Below are 13,344 nucleotides of genomic sequence, written 5' to 3'. Positions count from 1 at the left end.
GAAGCTTTGATACTGCTTTCTTTTTAGCCCAATGTATGGGTCAAGCAAACGATCTAATCTTCCACAATCTATTACTAGGACTCCGTGATGGAGAGTCAACCGAGCAAGACTATGAACTACTGTCGCACCGATTTCCTGGTATTGCTGATCATGACCCCGTCTTCGATACTGCTACTCGTTTATTTCCAACATATGAATTGGTCCGAAAATACCACTCAAACAGACTTTTGCTACTTGGAAATCCCATTGCTCAGATTAACTCAAAACACGCTGGCCGCAATGCTCACTTGGCACCTTCTAACTTTGCATGCGGTCTTCAACGCACTGGATTTCTATCAGTCGGTTCGCGAGTTATGCTTAGAGCAAATCTTTGAGTTGAGAAGGGATTAGTCAATGGTTCAATTGGTACTGTCTTGCGTATTATATACTGTGCAAATCAAGGTCAGTCTGCATTACCTGCTTTCGTTGTCTGCATATTTCCAGATTATTACTGGTCCAACGTTTTGTCCTGAACACCCCAACAGTTTTCCAGTTACATCTATCCAACATACTTGGACTGCTGGCCATACCACTCTTAATCGCACAGGCATTCCTTTTAATCTAGCATGGGGTTTGACAATACACAAGAGTCAAGGTCTTACCATGGCTAAAGCTGTCATTGATATAGGACACCACGGAATGACCGCTGGAACGTCGTTTGTTGCTTTCTCTCTAGTTCAAAACATTAATGACTTACTTGTTAACAACTTCGCTAGGGAGCGCATCACTTGATTAGCTATCAATGACTAAAACCTACAACGTCAAAGAGAGGAAACTAGATTGCGCTACCTTCAACAGAACGCTGAACTAATCCAACTTATCTATATTTGTTGAAATTGTTATTTGCACCTTTTTGAAGTCATACTTTCTCAAATTTATTTATGTCATCTCGAACAACTTTCATTTACACTATACTCTGCCAATTCCTGCTGACAACTACGTTTTCAACAACCAGCACTGCCATTTTCTTTCCATTATCACTCATTCCATGATTATCAGGTCATGGGCTGTATGAAAGGGGAATTTCTAGCTATACTTAAATGACTTCATTGAAAAATGGTTAATTTTGTTGATGAGATTTCAGAACAAGGGTTTGCGACGGCCGTTAATGAATAATTTTTGTGAGTTGTGTGCACATATGCCTTTATCATAAATCTCTGAAACAATCGCATCGCTCGTGCTTGGTCGTGGGATCATTTTCCCACGACCAAACACGAGCGAAGCAATTGTTTGAGAGATTTATGATAAATGCATATGTGCACACAACTCACGAAAATTATTCATCAACACTGTCGCAAACCCTTGTACCGAAATCTCATCAACAAATTTAACCATTTTTCAATGGAGTCGTTTAAGTATAATAACAATACAAAACACATAAACCTGTTTAAATATGTTACCAAGTCTTTATTATTTGTAGACAATACCCTGAACCTTACCCATCTGATCGGATTATACACAAATAGACAGGTTAATTTGGCCTAAAATCGCAATAAAACGCTTGAAAAGCATTTTTTATTCATAATTGAGACTGGCTTACAATACGCCAATAAAGCCATGCGACAGATAGTAAAACTATTAAACAGTGCGAATTTCACGAAAAAAATGTGCTCATTTCACCAGTTTATGGCATTGTTTAATTGTCAAAGGTTTCCGTTATTTTTCCGTTTTTAATATCTTGCAAAAATACTTAGTTATAAGAATAATGATTCAATTTTTTAAAACTATTATAAGATTTAATTATAAGAATTATTACTCAAATTTATGCGAAGGTTTTTGAAATAAATGTAGATGGTTTGAGGCGTATGCCGATTTACAGGTACGAAATTGTGGTACAAAGTTTATCAGCCTGTTGTTTTTTGTCCAATTACCGAAGGTTTCATTAAATTATTTAAAACGATAGCCAAAATTCTTTACATCTTATGTACAAGCTAGGGCCGAACTACAAAGCCCCTTTATGACAAGAACATTTTTGTTATTTTGCTCCAGTTTGCAGAAAATTTCTAGACGCGTGAACGCTCATACTTGCTTTCTGTTAAAGATCGCTATTATAACCATTCTACATTCAACACAACCATTTTTCAAACTGAATATATTACACAGCAGCTTGCCATTTTACTTATAATATTGCATTTCAGAATTATGATAAACATATTTTGTTTATGCTGTTGTTAAGTTACATACAGTACAGTAGGTTAGGCATATTATAGCTTTAATTAATATTTATTTTATTGTTGTAAAATATAGGTTTGAGATAGTAGTAGAGTAGGTGTAATTTTTTTACAACCTTTTGTTTTGCAAAATTGACTATTTGAATTTAGTTTCAAAACAACTTGACAACTACTATGAACATACAACTTCCCAGAACACCACATCATGGCCCGCGCAGTGGCCGTCTACGTGCCTCTAAATTATTACAGCGCAATAGGAGGATAAATAGGTCTTCACAGCAACCATCAACATCAAATTCTAATGTTCAACAACACGCTACTCAAATTAATAACATCAACTCATTTTATTCAGATAATTCTTTACTAGATGTTGTAGGCGATGTAAATGACATGGACTTGGCAGCCCCTTTGTTTCCAGATGATTATCATGATTTTATGGACATCATTGACAATGAAAATATTGCACAAAACAATATTGTTCGTTCAAATACTGCCCCCTTCATCACATTTCTCATTTTCAAGTTTAAGATTGTCCTAATCTTCAAGAACTGTAAAACAACTTTCTAGGCAGACTTGACCATATTCATATCACAGCTTACCTGTACTGGATGTTATGAGAAACATTTCATTACATAAAATGCTCAAATACAACTATGTCATACGTGCCAACAAGTTAGACCTGACACTCTTGATAAATTCAGTGCAGCAAACAATATGGACCCAGGTCCATCTGTTGAATTTTTATCTTCTCTTACACTTATAGAACAGTTACTCATTGCTCACGTTAATCCTACAATGTCAACATTCCGTCTTCCGTGGGGTGGCCAACTTGGGTTCAGAGGTCATGTCAAGTCGTGGGCTGTATGACAAGGAAATTTCTAGTTTATCGTAATCATAGCAAAACAGACTTATTTTAGCAATTATTTGCTTATGAGATCACATTTAACAATTAAACATTTTTACCAATGTTTTATGTTGTTTACTAATTTATTTGATCTGCACAAAATATTTTTCTCATAATTTGAAGTTAGAAAGTTACAGTTGTTTGGCAAAGTTTGAAAACCATGACAGTTGTTTTATTTTTTCCTAATTTGTTTAAACTGCACCAAACACTTTTCTCATGATGTGAAGTTTTAAATTTAGTATGGTAACTGTCGTTTTATGTTGAATAAAAATTTTCTGTGCTAAGGCTTTTATTTCTTGGGCAACCCCAGCCCATTAACTAGGTCATACACAACTATGTATTAACATTGGAGAGTTGTATACAGAAAAAGCTGTGTGACAATTTACCAGCATTTGGGAAAACATTGACCTTTGGTATTTTAGAGGCAAACCGACCACAGGAGCTAACAATGAACACCACTTTCTGGCAAAAACAAAATTACATAGATGTTGGTTGGAGTATTTTTCCACCTGCTCCTAGTGAGTTCAAAGTCAAACTATGCTATCTAAAAACCGATGAATGTACTGCTGAAAAAGCAATACCTGTAGAAGATAATCAACTTTTACCTTTGGTCTTCCAAACAACTATTCAGGATTTGGATGTGGGAGAATATGAATTTTCAGTGACGGCATACTATGATGGCAATTTTACTGGTACCTCTACTGCAGTCTTTACTTTGGGTGAGTTACATGCATATTTCTGAGCATCTAATGGCAGGAATCTATGAAAATTTGTGACCTGAAAGTGATCCTGAAGTCTTTTGCTGTTTAACAACAGATTGAGAGTGTGTACTCAAACATTTAAAGTTTTGCTTGAAGATAAAAAATTTTAGAAAAGGGCTAAAAACAATTTTGGTGCCTGCATTATTATTGCCGCACAGCTTGAATCTAGAGGTTGAACAAAAAACTGGTGATCCGATTTGTTTCTTGGTAGCTGGTTTACAGCCCAACTGTAAAATAGAAACTAGTTCATTTTTAAAAAAGTGAGCAATAAATTTAACTTTTTAAAACACATATTGCAAAGACTATCATACAGTTGCTCACATGTTACATTTTGAATACAGCCGTCTTTATGAAACTCGTGAGCAAACTTGTAAATAGATATCAATATGTCTGCCATATGTTACCTTATTTCTTTATTTGTAGACTGATGAACTGTTACCACCTGCCAATACACTAATCATACATGACATGCATTTCTCATTTTGTTTCAATAAAACTGGTGCCTGTTAAATAAAGCTAGTATTAATTTGTAGACAGTTGGCATTCATTTGTAGACAGTTGGAATTCATTTGTAGACAGTTGGAATTCATTTGTAGACAGGTGGCATTTAAATGCCTTCGGTCGTTATTTGCTTTTGCATAGCATAACATGATGAAATAGCAGTAATACATTTGCAATTGTGCTTTCAAAACAAAAGTAGCCACAAATATTCGATAAAATAAATAGTTTACAAGCAAATTCTGATTTCCGTTTACCATACATGTTACGGCTGACCTTATAGTATAAACATTCCTAGATTTTTTTCTTCGAAAAGTTTCTTTAACCGGTCATAATGACTTGCTTATTCATGTTCAATTACGTTTCAACATTGTAGAGATGTATGCAAAAAAAACTGTGTGACAGCTTACTAGCATTTGAGAAAAAAAATGCTTTGTTGTATTTTAGAGGCTAAGCGACCGCAGGAACTAACAGTAAATACCACTTTCTGGCACAAACGACATTCCATAGATGTTGGTTGGAGTATTTTTCTACCAGCTCCTAGTGAGTTCCGAGTCAAAGTATGCATTCTAGACAGCAGCGACTGTACTGCTGAAAAGACAATACCTGTAAAAGATGGACAACTTTCATCTTTGGTCTTCAAAACAACTTTTGAGGATTTGGATGAAGGAGAGTATGAACTTTCAGTGACCTCATACTATGATGGCAATTTTACTGGTACCTCTACTACAGTTTTTACTTTAGGTGAGTTACATGCATATTGGTGATGAGCATCTGATAGTAGCAGTTTCTATAAATGGTGGCCTCAAGTATGATCCCGAACTCTTATTTTTTCAAGAACCACTTAAGAGTGCATAGCAAAGTGTGTTAAGTTGTGCTGCAAGACCAAAACATTTTAAAGAGAGAGCAATCAAACCATTTTAATGCCTAAACTATTGCTGTTGAAGTCGAAGCCAGAGATACTCTGATCATCAAAACTAGACAATTTTTGATTGAATGATACATTACTAAAAGCAAATGACAACTTTTTAAATCATCATCTTATTCATTTGGTTTATTTTTAATAACACAATAATATCAGATGTAACTACTGCTTTATCTTGCTGACGAGATCACTAATAAAAAACTTTGTTGTGTTGATGGTTTTAATTTTAATTTTTACCATCGTTTGGTTTAGAAATTGGAAACAAAGTGGTCCTAAAACTTAAAATTGAAATTTGCAAAAGTTACCAAAAAACGTGACAAAAATTTTTAAAAACTGAAATTACTTGCGACAACTGCCAGTCGCTGTGAATTCATGTTTAAATGGTTGGAAATCATTTTAAGTATGAACTTAGTAAATTGTTTTTATCTCTTTCATCTTGAAAAAATGCATGCTCAGCACTAGTCATGCCAGTCTAGCACAGCGATTGGAAATTTAGAAAGAAAAACAGCAATCCATTTTGATTTTCTGTGGTTGCGTTTACAGCCCAACTGTAAAATGGAAACTTTATCAGGTTTTAAATATGAGCAATACATTTGACAATTTAAAACGCTTAATCCACTTTCTATACTTTAGCAATTATTCTTTATAGCAGCACATGCTGTTGTCCCTGCAAATGTGACATACTTCTATAGGAAACTGCTTTCAATGACATGCATGGCTAGGGCAAGAATTAAACAGGCAAAGCAATGACAAATATTTCAGAGCCAATCATCATTATGGTATCAAAACGACAAAAAAATTCCAATTAATGATTTGCCGCAGAGTAATGAACATGAATTGCCAAATTTTAAACAATGGCTGGAAAGTGGTTTTTGGTTGTTTGTAGAAGCAATTAAACTTTTATTGCTGATACTGACTAGGTTGTTTTGTTGCTTGACCGTACTAATAGACTCTGGACTATGCATTTATGTCGTAGTCGCAGGACTAAATGTTTTGACACACATATCCAAATCAAGGTCACTGCTTGGATATGTGACCTTGATCCAAATAGTAACATTGGATCAAGGTCACTATTTGACCTCGGATCCAAATAGTGACCTTGGATCCTAGGTCACTATTTGGATCCAAGGTCACTATTTGGATCCAAGGTCACTATTTGAACTTTGGATCAAAATAGTGACCTTGGATCACATTTTGGATCCATGGTCATTATTTGATCCTTCTACAAGATAATGTAAGTCACTTCTGACTAACAGTATCTTCTAAATATCCTTAACAAGTAGATAGCAAGCTTTACTATAGAACTTAATATAGGTTTTTCGCAAGCATGCTTGAAAGGTGCTGTAGTGAAAAGTCATGGAAGCTTTTGTGATAACCAAAGAGAGCCCAGGAAAAATTGCAAGCAGACTTGTACAAAAATTAGACTAATAATGGTCGGTGTGCTATTATTTGAGAAACATTTTTTTCAGGTTTGATAGATTAGAAACATGGTTCAGTTCTCTGACATATTTAACTGGCCATCTGTTTAGAGGATTGTACATGAACCTTGAATTGGTCCATCTTTTCTGTAAACTAGACAGCTAATCTGCATTCTTTCCTCTTGTCAACCAGCTCACCGTCTTTTGCTTCCTCATCGCCTAGTTAAATCATGAACAGTTGCCCAATGTAACTACTAAAATGTTGCCTATTTTAACCTCTACATATAATTATTCTTGTAGTGCACTCGTTGATCATAGTTATAATGGTTTCAGAGTCCACTAATTGGACCACTTTTTCAAACTGAAATACACTCTATTTTCCTATAATTGCCTTTACTATGTTGAAAACAGTTAGATCATGTACCTTGATTTGACAAACAAGTATCTTACTCACGAGACCGGTGCAACACTTGAATATGATGTTAAAACACCAAACTGATCCAAACATAGCCAACAAATAAGAAAAACGCAGCCATATGTGATATAATTTTTTTCTGACATGACCACCAAAGTTGGCAATTTGGCGGTGTGACTTAGTTTGAGACAACAATCTAACATAAATTCCTCTAGCTAAAAAAGCTTAAAAAAATCTGAACCCGTTTGCTAAGAAAAAGCTTCATCCACTGGTCATTCTAGTGTGATCTCACAGTCCCCATCTCATCAAAATGTTTTTTGCTGTCTGCGGTAAAGTCAGAATAGTTTTGGTTGTAGATTCAAACGATTGTAGGTTATCCTGAGTATTCACTTGCGATTGAAAAGAGAAATTTAACGCTGATCTAAATCTAATGAAGTTAGCAAATACAGTAGGTCCCAAAGAACACAAGAACCTTAGTGAACTCAATGTTGCAGACAGTTGAAAACGTGGATTATCTGGAATCCGCATAAGATGTTTTCGCACCGCCGAGACGCCATGACTTGACTTCGAACTCTGCTTTGTCTAAAACAGCACTGTTGTAATAAGCTACCTGGACTGCTTTTGCTTAGAACCACTAAATCATCTATGTCATCCATGTTCATTGACAACTGCAACAATGCACCTATCTGTGCATAATTAACTTCGAACATTGCAGCTGTTTTGTACAAAGCTTCATTTATGCTTCAGTTCACCCTCTGGGTTGTGTATGCATCAGGAGACCATAAATCATCAAGGCCTTACTACTACAATTTGTTATACATGTAGCTATGTCCAGTAGAAAGAATGAAAGCAGATTTGTACATTTTTTAAAGTACATATTCAACCATATTTCCTTGCAAGCAGAAAATGACACTGATAGAATTATTTATACCTCTATACATCAATCTCTTAGACAATAAGGAGTTGAGCAATTTTTCCTGAAAACTTTGAAATGAATTAAAGACTACAAGCTGTTGTTGTTTGAAATAGAATAAGTATTTATGTGTTATTCACATCTTAAAATATTGAGCTGCTATCTTTTCTAGTACCAGAATGTAATACATGTAATACTATTTTTACTAATAATTGAATATAATATGTGAAGTACTCTCTTTACTAATAATATAATACAATATGTAAGGTACAGTTGTGACTAATAATATTAATTATTCTATCATTAGTAAATATGGTACCTCAAATATTATATAAATTTTATATAATATCTGAGGTACCATATTTACTAATGATAGAATAATTTAATATAATCAAATGAGATAAGTACAAGTAACACATACTTTTATCACTCTGCGTCATTTAGACACCATTTTCAAACAACTAAATATTCTACCTGCTCTTGCAAGAGTACTAGCAAAAATACAGCAGCGATATTATCATTGCTTTTTACTCAGCGATTACACTGTCTGTATCTAAGATGTCTTTTCTTTGCACTAATAGCTTTAGCACTAGAGAAATCTTTCCAATAAACTCTCCACACTCTATTAATTTACTCTATTAATTACAATGACTCATATTACTTTGATAGTTTATATTAATTGTCTGAACTGATTAAACTAATTATTCTTTAAAATTCTTTATAATACAGGTTAATTTAGATTCATGCTCAAATTAGAAAATTTAACAGTGATCTAATATTTTAGAGATGGAGCAATCTAGCAAAGCTGCTATCGGTGTTGGTCTTGGTATATTCTTTGCTGTTGTTGTACTTTTTGGAGTTATGGCTGCCATTTTCATCAAACTTGGGTATGGCAGAAAGCTACAGCAAAAGTGAGCAAGCATATTCCATACTTCCCTGCTACTTACAAGCAATATTCATTTTTGTACTTGTAAATATTTATGGTGTCTGCTTAAAAATCAGCAAATTTCTGATACGCTCTAGCCATAAGCTAGATTTTTGCTCAAACTGCATTTTCAAATGTAATAGAGGTTAACTTAATTTAACTGCACATACTTAAATTGTGAAAAACTCCATGTTCTTCTTTTTTTAAATTAAAAAAATTGGGAAAAAGCATTGTAAGATGAATATGCCTACTTTGAACAACTGCTGGCAAAGTCTTAACTTTTGATATGGGCATATTTCTTACAAAGGCCACAGGAGCATTGAAATATTTTTATTGAATATCCACTCAGCAAATAGATGCAAAACTAATTATGTATTCATGTACTTGTTAGTCTATATGATGTACTATAGAGCAAATGTTAAACATAATTTATGAAATGATTTCTGCTGACAGTGAACACATTTTTTGTTATACCTTCAACAATCAAAAGTCGGTAAGGTTGTGAGAATGGCTTTTTTGCTTAAATTAAAATGAGTTGTAACAGCTATAATATAGCTGTTATAACTATTTATAGCCAGGGTTGTGTCACGGTAAAATCGACAAGCTGAGCCGGCAAACTTGTAAAGAATGTTGACAGTGTGAGCTCAGCAAGCTGAAGGATGGCGGGGCTAACCAAAGGCAGCTGGCCATAAAGCACCAACTCTTGTTGTTCAATCTCGAGAGAGCCCACAGCTATATCAAATATCACAAGAATTGCTTACAAGATAGCTGACTTTTTGAAAACTACTATTTTCCAAGCAGTAGCTATGGAAGCAGACTCAAGGACGGTCTGAGAAACTATAGCTTCGATGCTCCGATTTGCGACATGGCTTGAATGAAGATTCAAGGTAGCACTTGAAATGAGCTAGCACAGATAAAGACCACGGTGTGCCAATTGCCTTCGAGAAAAACAGACTGACTAAAGAACAACTGGAACTGGGAGATCAGGAGCTCCGGCAACTACACAAATTTTTCATTTCTTTAAAATGCACTCAAGCAAAGCTTGTAATTTTTCTCACAACTAGTCAATATGCTGTGCAGTCTCATCACCATCTGTCAGATAAACCATTGTGTGGCAAACACACACTTTAACTTACTGTTGAGTAGGCAGAACGACCCAGAAACCTTGTTTGAGCTGGTACTCAGCAGGACTGACAACAACCGTGATGAGACTAATCAAGAGCAGTGAGGCGTGCGAAGCTATAAAACATAATAGTACAGAGACAGTCACAAGAAAGCAGGGGTTGAACATTTCATGCCTCTGGCAAAAGTTATTAGTAAACTTGGTGAGACAATTGCCAACGATACCGGAGGGTAACAAAATAGATGCTAGTATTAACTGATTACTTCAATCAATAGCAAAGCGCTTTGGCAATCTCAGAAGTCACAGAACCAGTGATAGCCAGTTTTCTGGAAGAGCGAGTTTTCTGCAACTAAAGTATGCCAGAACAGGTTCACATGAACCGAGGAGTCAACTTAAGAGTCAGCTGATGGCTGAACTGTGTCAACTCTGGCATGTAAAAAAATCGGCGTACCAGTTGTTCTCCCAGTTGCTCCACACATGCAGTCTTAACCAACACACGAGTACTTTGTGGAGTTACTCAAAAACTTAAAAATGCTCATGAAACCATCTGCTATAGGAGCAGTTGAATGTCTGGCAGGTGGACCAAGAAGAGTCACCCCTCTATGCCTCTGAAAAGCAAGTCTGGATTTTTAATGAGCTTCAGAGAATAGGAGACAACCTTACGAGGCAAGTCAGATTCATGGAAACATACCAAGTTATCAAAGCCTGACCAAACTATGCAGACCTACTAAGTAATATGGCAGTATTAATCCTTTATTCAGAATGATGACTAGCTTAAGCCCTATCACGCCTGTCCAGAAACCTGGCGTGCTACCATGAGAATACTAAAATGTTCAAAACATAACAGGAGCCTGTTCAACAAAATAGGAGTCAGAGTGATGTCTAAAAAGGATGTTTGAATTGTTTAATCTAAAGCCAGATGACCAAAGTTCGTGAGCGTTATTGTTCATAATAAAAACCGCATCAAAACCTGGCAGAAAATGTAAATGGAAAAAAGACTTGACATTCCGTGACAACTAGTCTAGACCTGAGACACAAAATAACTGGCTTCTGTACCGATTAAGCACAACTCACAACTTACTTAGCCAATAAGAAAGCCAAACAAATATGGACTTCTGCAGACCGGAAATAGTACAACAGGAGCTCCAAAATCTCGATCACAGAGTTTGTCAGCACAAGCTTTGGGCCCAGCTCGACGCCCTTCCAGATTTTGAATAAGAAACTCATACAGTTGGTAATGGGGGAGAGTTTAACTGATGTAGATAAGCTAACCTATAGGGCTGAAGGTTTGATAATTAGCCCAATGGCTGACTGCTTACTATTTAGCCCATCTGTCGACTGGAAGATACAAAACACCCCCGCACAGCTGAATCGGGAAGGACTCTGGCTGACCCTAGCAGACTGAGCCTAGGCGCGACCGGGCTGACCGGGAGTATGAAGGGTTAACTGCTGGGAGATGAAAACAGACCAGCTAGTCATGGAATTGACACTTACGAGACCAACCAACTGCTGGTCAGGCATAAAATGGCTTTCTGGTCGCAAAAAATGAAAGCAGAACCTAGACATTCGGAGGTCAGAGCACGAAAAAACCATTTCGTATTTAGTTGAAGATGTGACTGCGTCAATTTTTAGTTGATTCAAACAGAATGTTTTGATTTTTTTCTATGGGTGATATATTGTTTGTTGTTTTAGGCAATCTCCTTGTCAATATCTAACCTGCTCGAATCTGAGCTGCTCGAAAAATGACCTTATCTGATTTCTTATATCTGTGGACAGGGTTAGTCTACAAAAACAAAAATGGTATCAAATTTGAGCTAATGTTTCAGTCTTTTATTGGTCCTCATATCAGTTGATCAGCTTTTTTGACGCAATCACATCTTTAACTGTATGTAAAAACATTAACTGTATTTCCACATATTTGTTTATACAAATACATTCATACCTTTGTTTTCAGTCAAATGGTTGGTTAATTTTGGAGCAGTAAAAAGTTTGTAGCGGTTTATTTACATTATATAGTTATGTATCACACATATAATAGCATCTATGAAAATACACGCAAAAATTCACAAGCGAGAGGGGGCTTTAGCATTGACCGAGTAGTTAGAAGAGTGTTTATTCTCACATACTGAGCAGACAACCCAAAGCTGCTCGTACCTTGTTAATGAGTGTTTGTGAGGTTGAGTACATGTTGGTAAAAAAAACCAGTTACAATTAATTTTGAATCATGATCTGAAAGTATTTCCGAACAAAATCTTTCAGTAGAGTTTTTTTTCAAATTTTGTACCTAAATGTAATTCACTGGTTCATCGCTACGCAAATACTAACACAAACACTGGATTTGATTACTTGATGAATAATAAGATCAAAGGTCAATATTGTACCGGACATATTAAAGTATCATCTTTGGGTAGTAAGCTTCCATAACAATATGACTCATCATATCTACTGGAAGGTTTAAATTGAGTGCTATATTTTCATATCATTGCAGCAACTCTAATTCTACTTGTATGTTTGCAATATTTCTTTATGTACATTTATCTAGATCCTTCATGTAATATGTTGCAAAACCTTTAGAATAACTCTTTAGGATTTAGTCCTACAAAGTATGAGGAATATATATTCTGATAAACATTTTCTTTGAAACATTAAAACTGCCCCTTTAGCTTCTTAAGTCACGTTACTCTGTTTGGTCACTAATCTGAATGATATTTATATTTATTCCAAACTTTAGAATAATCCGGTCAAACCAAATCAACAGCTCATCCAGAAGACCTGACTAACAAGAAACCAATTTAAAGGATGCTGAGGACCCAGAGTAAAAAGCGATTTAGTGTCACCAAGTCATTCAATATCTCAGAGAATACTTCATCATCATTTTAATTGTTCCTTTATATTATGATTTCTTGTATACGTCTGTCACAATTTCCTCTATACTCATGCAATATCATAAACATAAGTATATCTAATAAAACCATTACTTACAACTAATAACAAATTTAATGTGGTCATAGCTAGAGTCGTGTTTATTGCTAATCACTAGCTCAGTCACTGGTAACCCTTATCGACTTATAATTTTTTATGCGCTTCTGGTTTCGGAAATTTCTCAGCAAGTGTTTGTTCTAGAAACAAGCTTTTTTAAATAGCTCAGACAGAGTTCAGCTCGAAGGTTTTATATTTTACAACTTTTAAAAAAACCTACCCATTTCAAGCTTCAAAAAATACAAAATGGCATTGATCATACAGCTTCTGAAA

The 13,344-nt window shown here is 35.3% G+C and overlaps 1 protein-coding gene across 2 annotated transcripts in view; it reads left to right on the top strand.

The window, feature by feature from the left end:
- The window catches only part of LOC137410460 (uncharacterized), a 60,827-nt gene extending 47,757 nt beyond the window's left edge, over nucleotides 1–13,070 (top strand). For both annotated transcript variants that reach the window (XM_068095876.1, XM_068095877.1), the window contains 4 exons: nucleotides 3,537–3,833; nucleotides 4,821–5,117; nucleotides 8,829–8,955; nucleotides 12,824–13,070. In XM_068095876.1, coding sequence (XP_067951977.1) covers nucleotides 3,563–3,833; nucleotides 4,821–5,117; nucleotides 8,829–8,955; nucleotides 12,824–12,872 — 744 coding nt within the window. In that variant the 5' untranslated portion in view covers nucleotides 3,537–3,562 and the 3' untranslated portion in view covers nucleotides 12,873–13,070. The remainder of the gene's footprint in view (nucleotides 1–3,536; nucleotides 3,834–4,820; nucleotides 5,118–8,828; nucleotides 8,956–12,823) is intronic.
- The last annotated feature ends 274 nt before the right edge of the window (nucleotides 13,071–13,344 follow it).

This window comes from Watersipora subatra, chromosome 1 (genome assembly GCF_963576615.1).
Source record: "Watersipora subatra chromosome 1, tzWatSuba1.1, whole genome shotgun sequence".
NCBI lineage: Eukaryota > Metazoa > Bryozoa > Gymnolaemata > Cheilostomatida > Watersiporidae > Watersipora > Watersipora subatra.
Note: the sequence above shows the minus strand (reverse complement) of the source record. Positions and strands in the feature narration are given on the sequence as shown.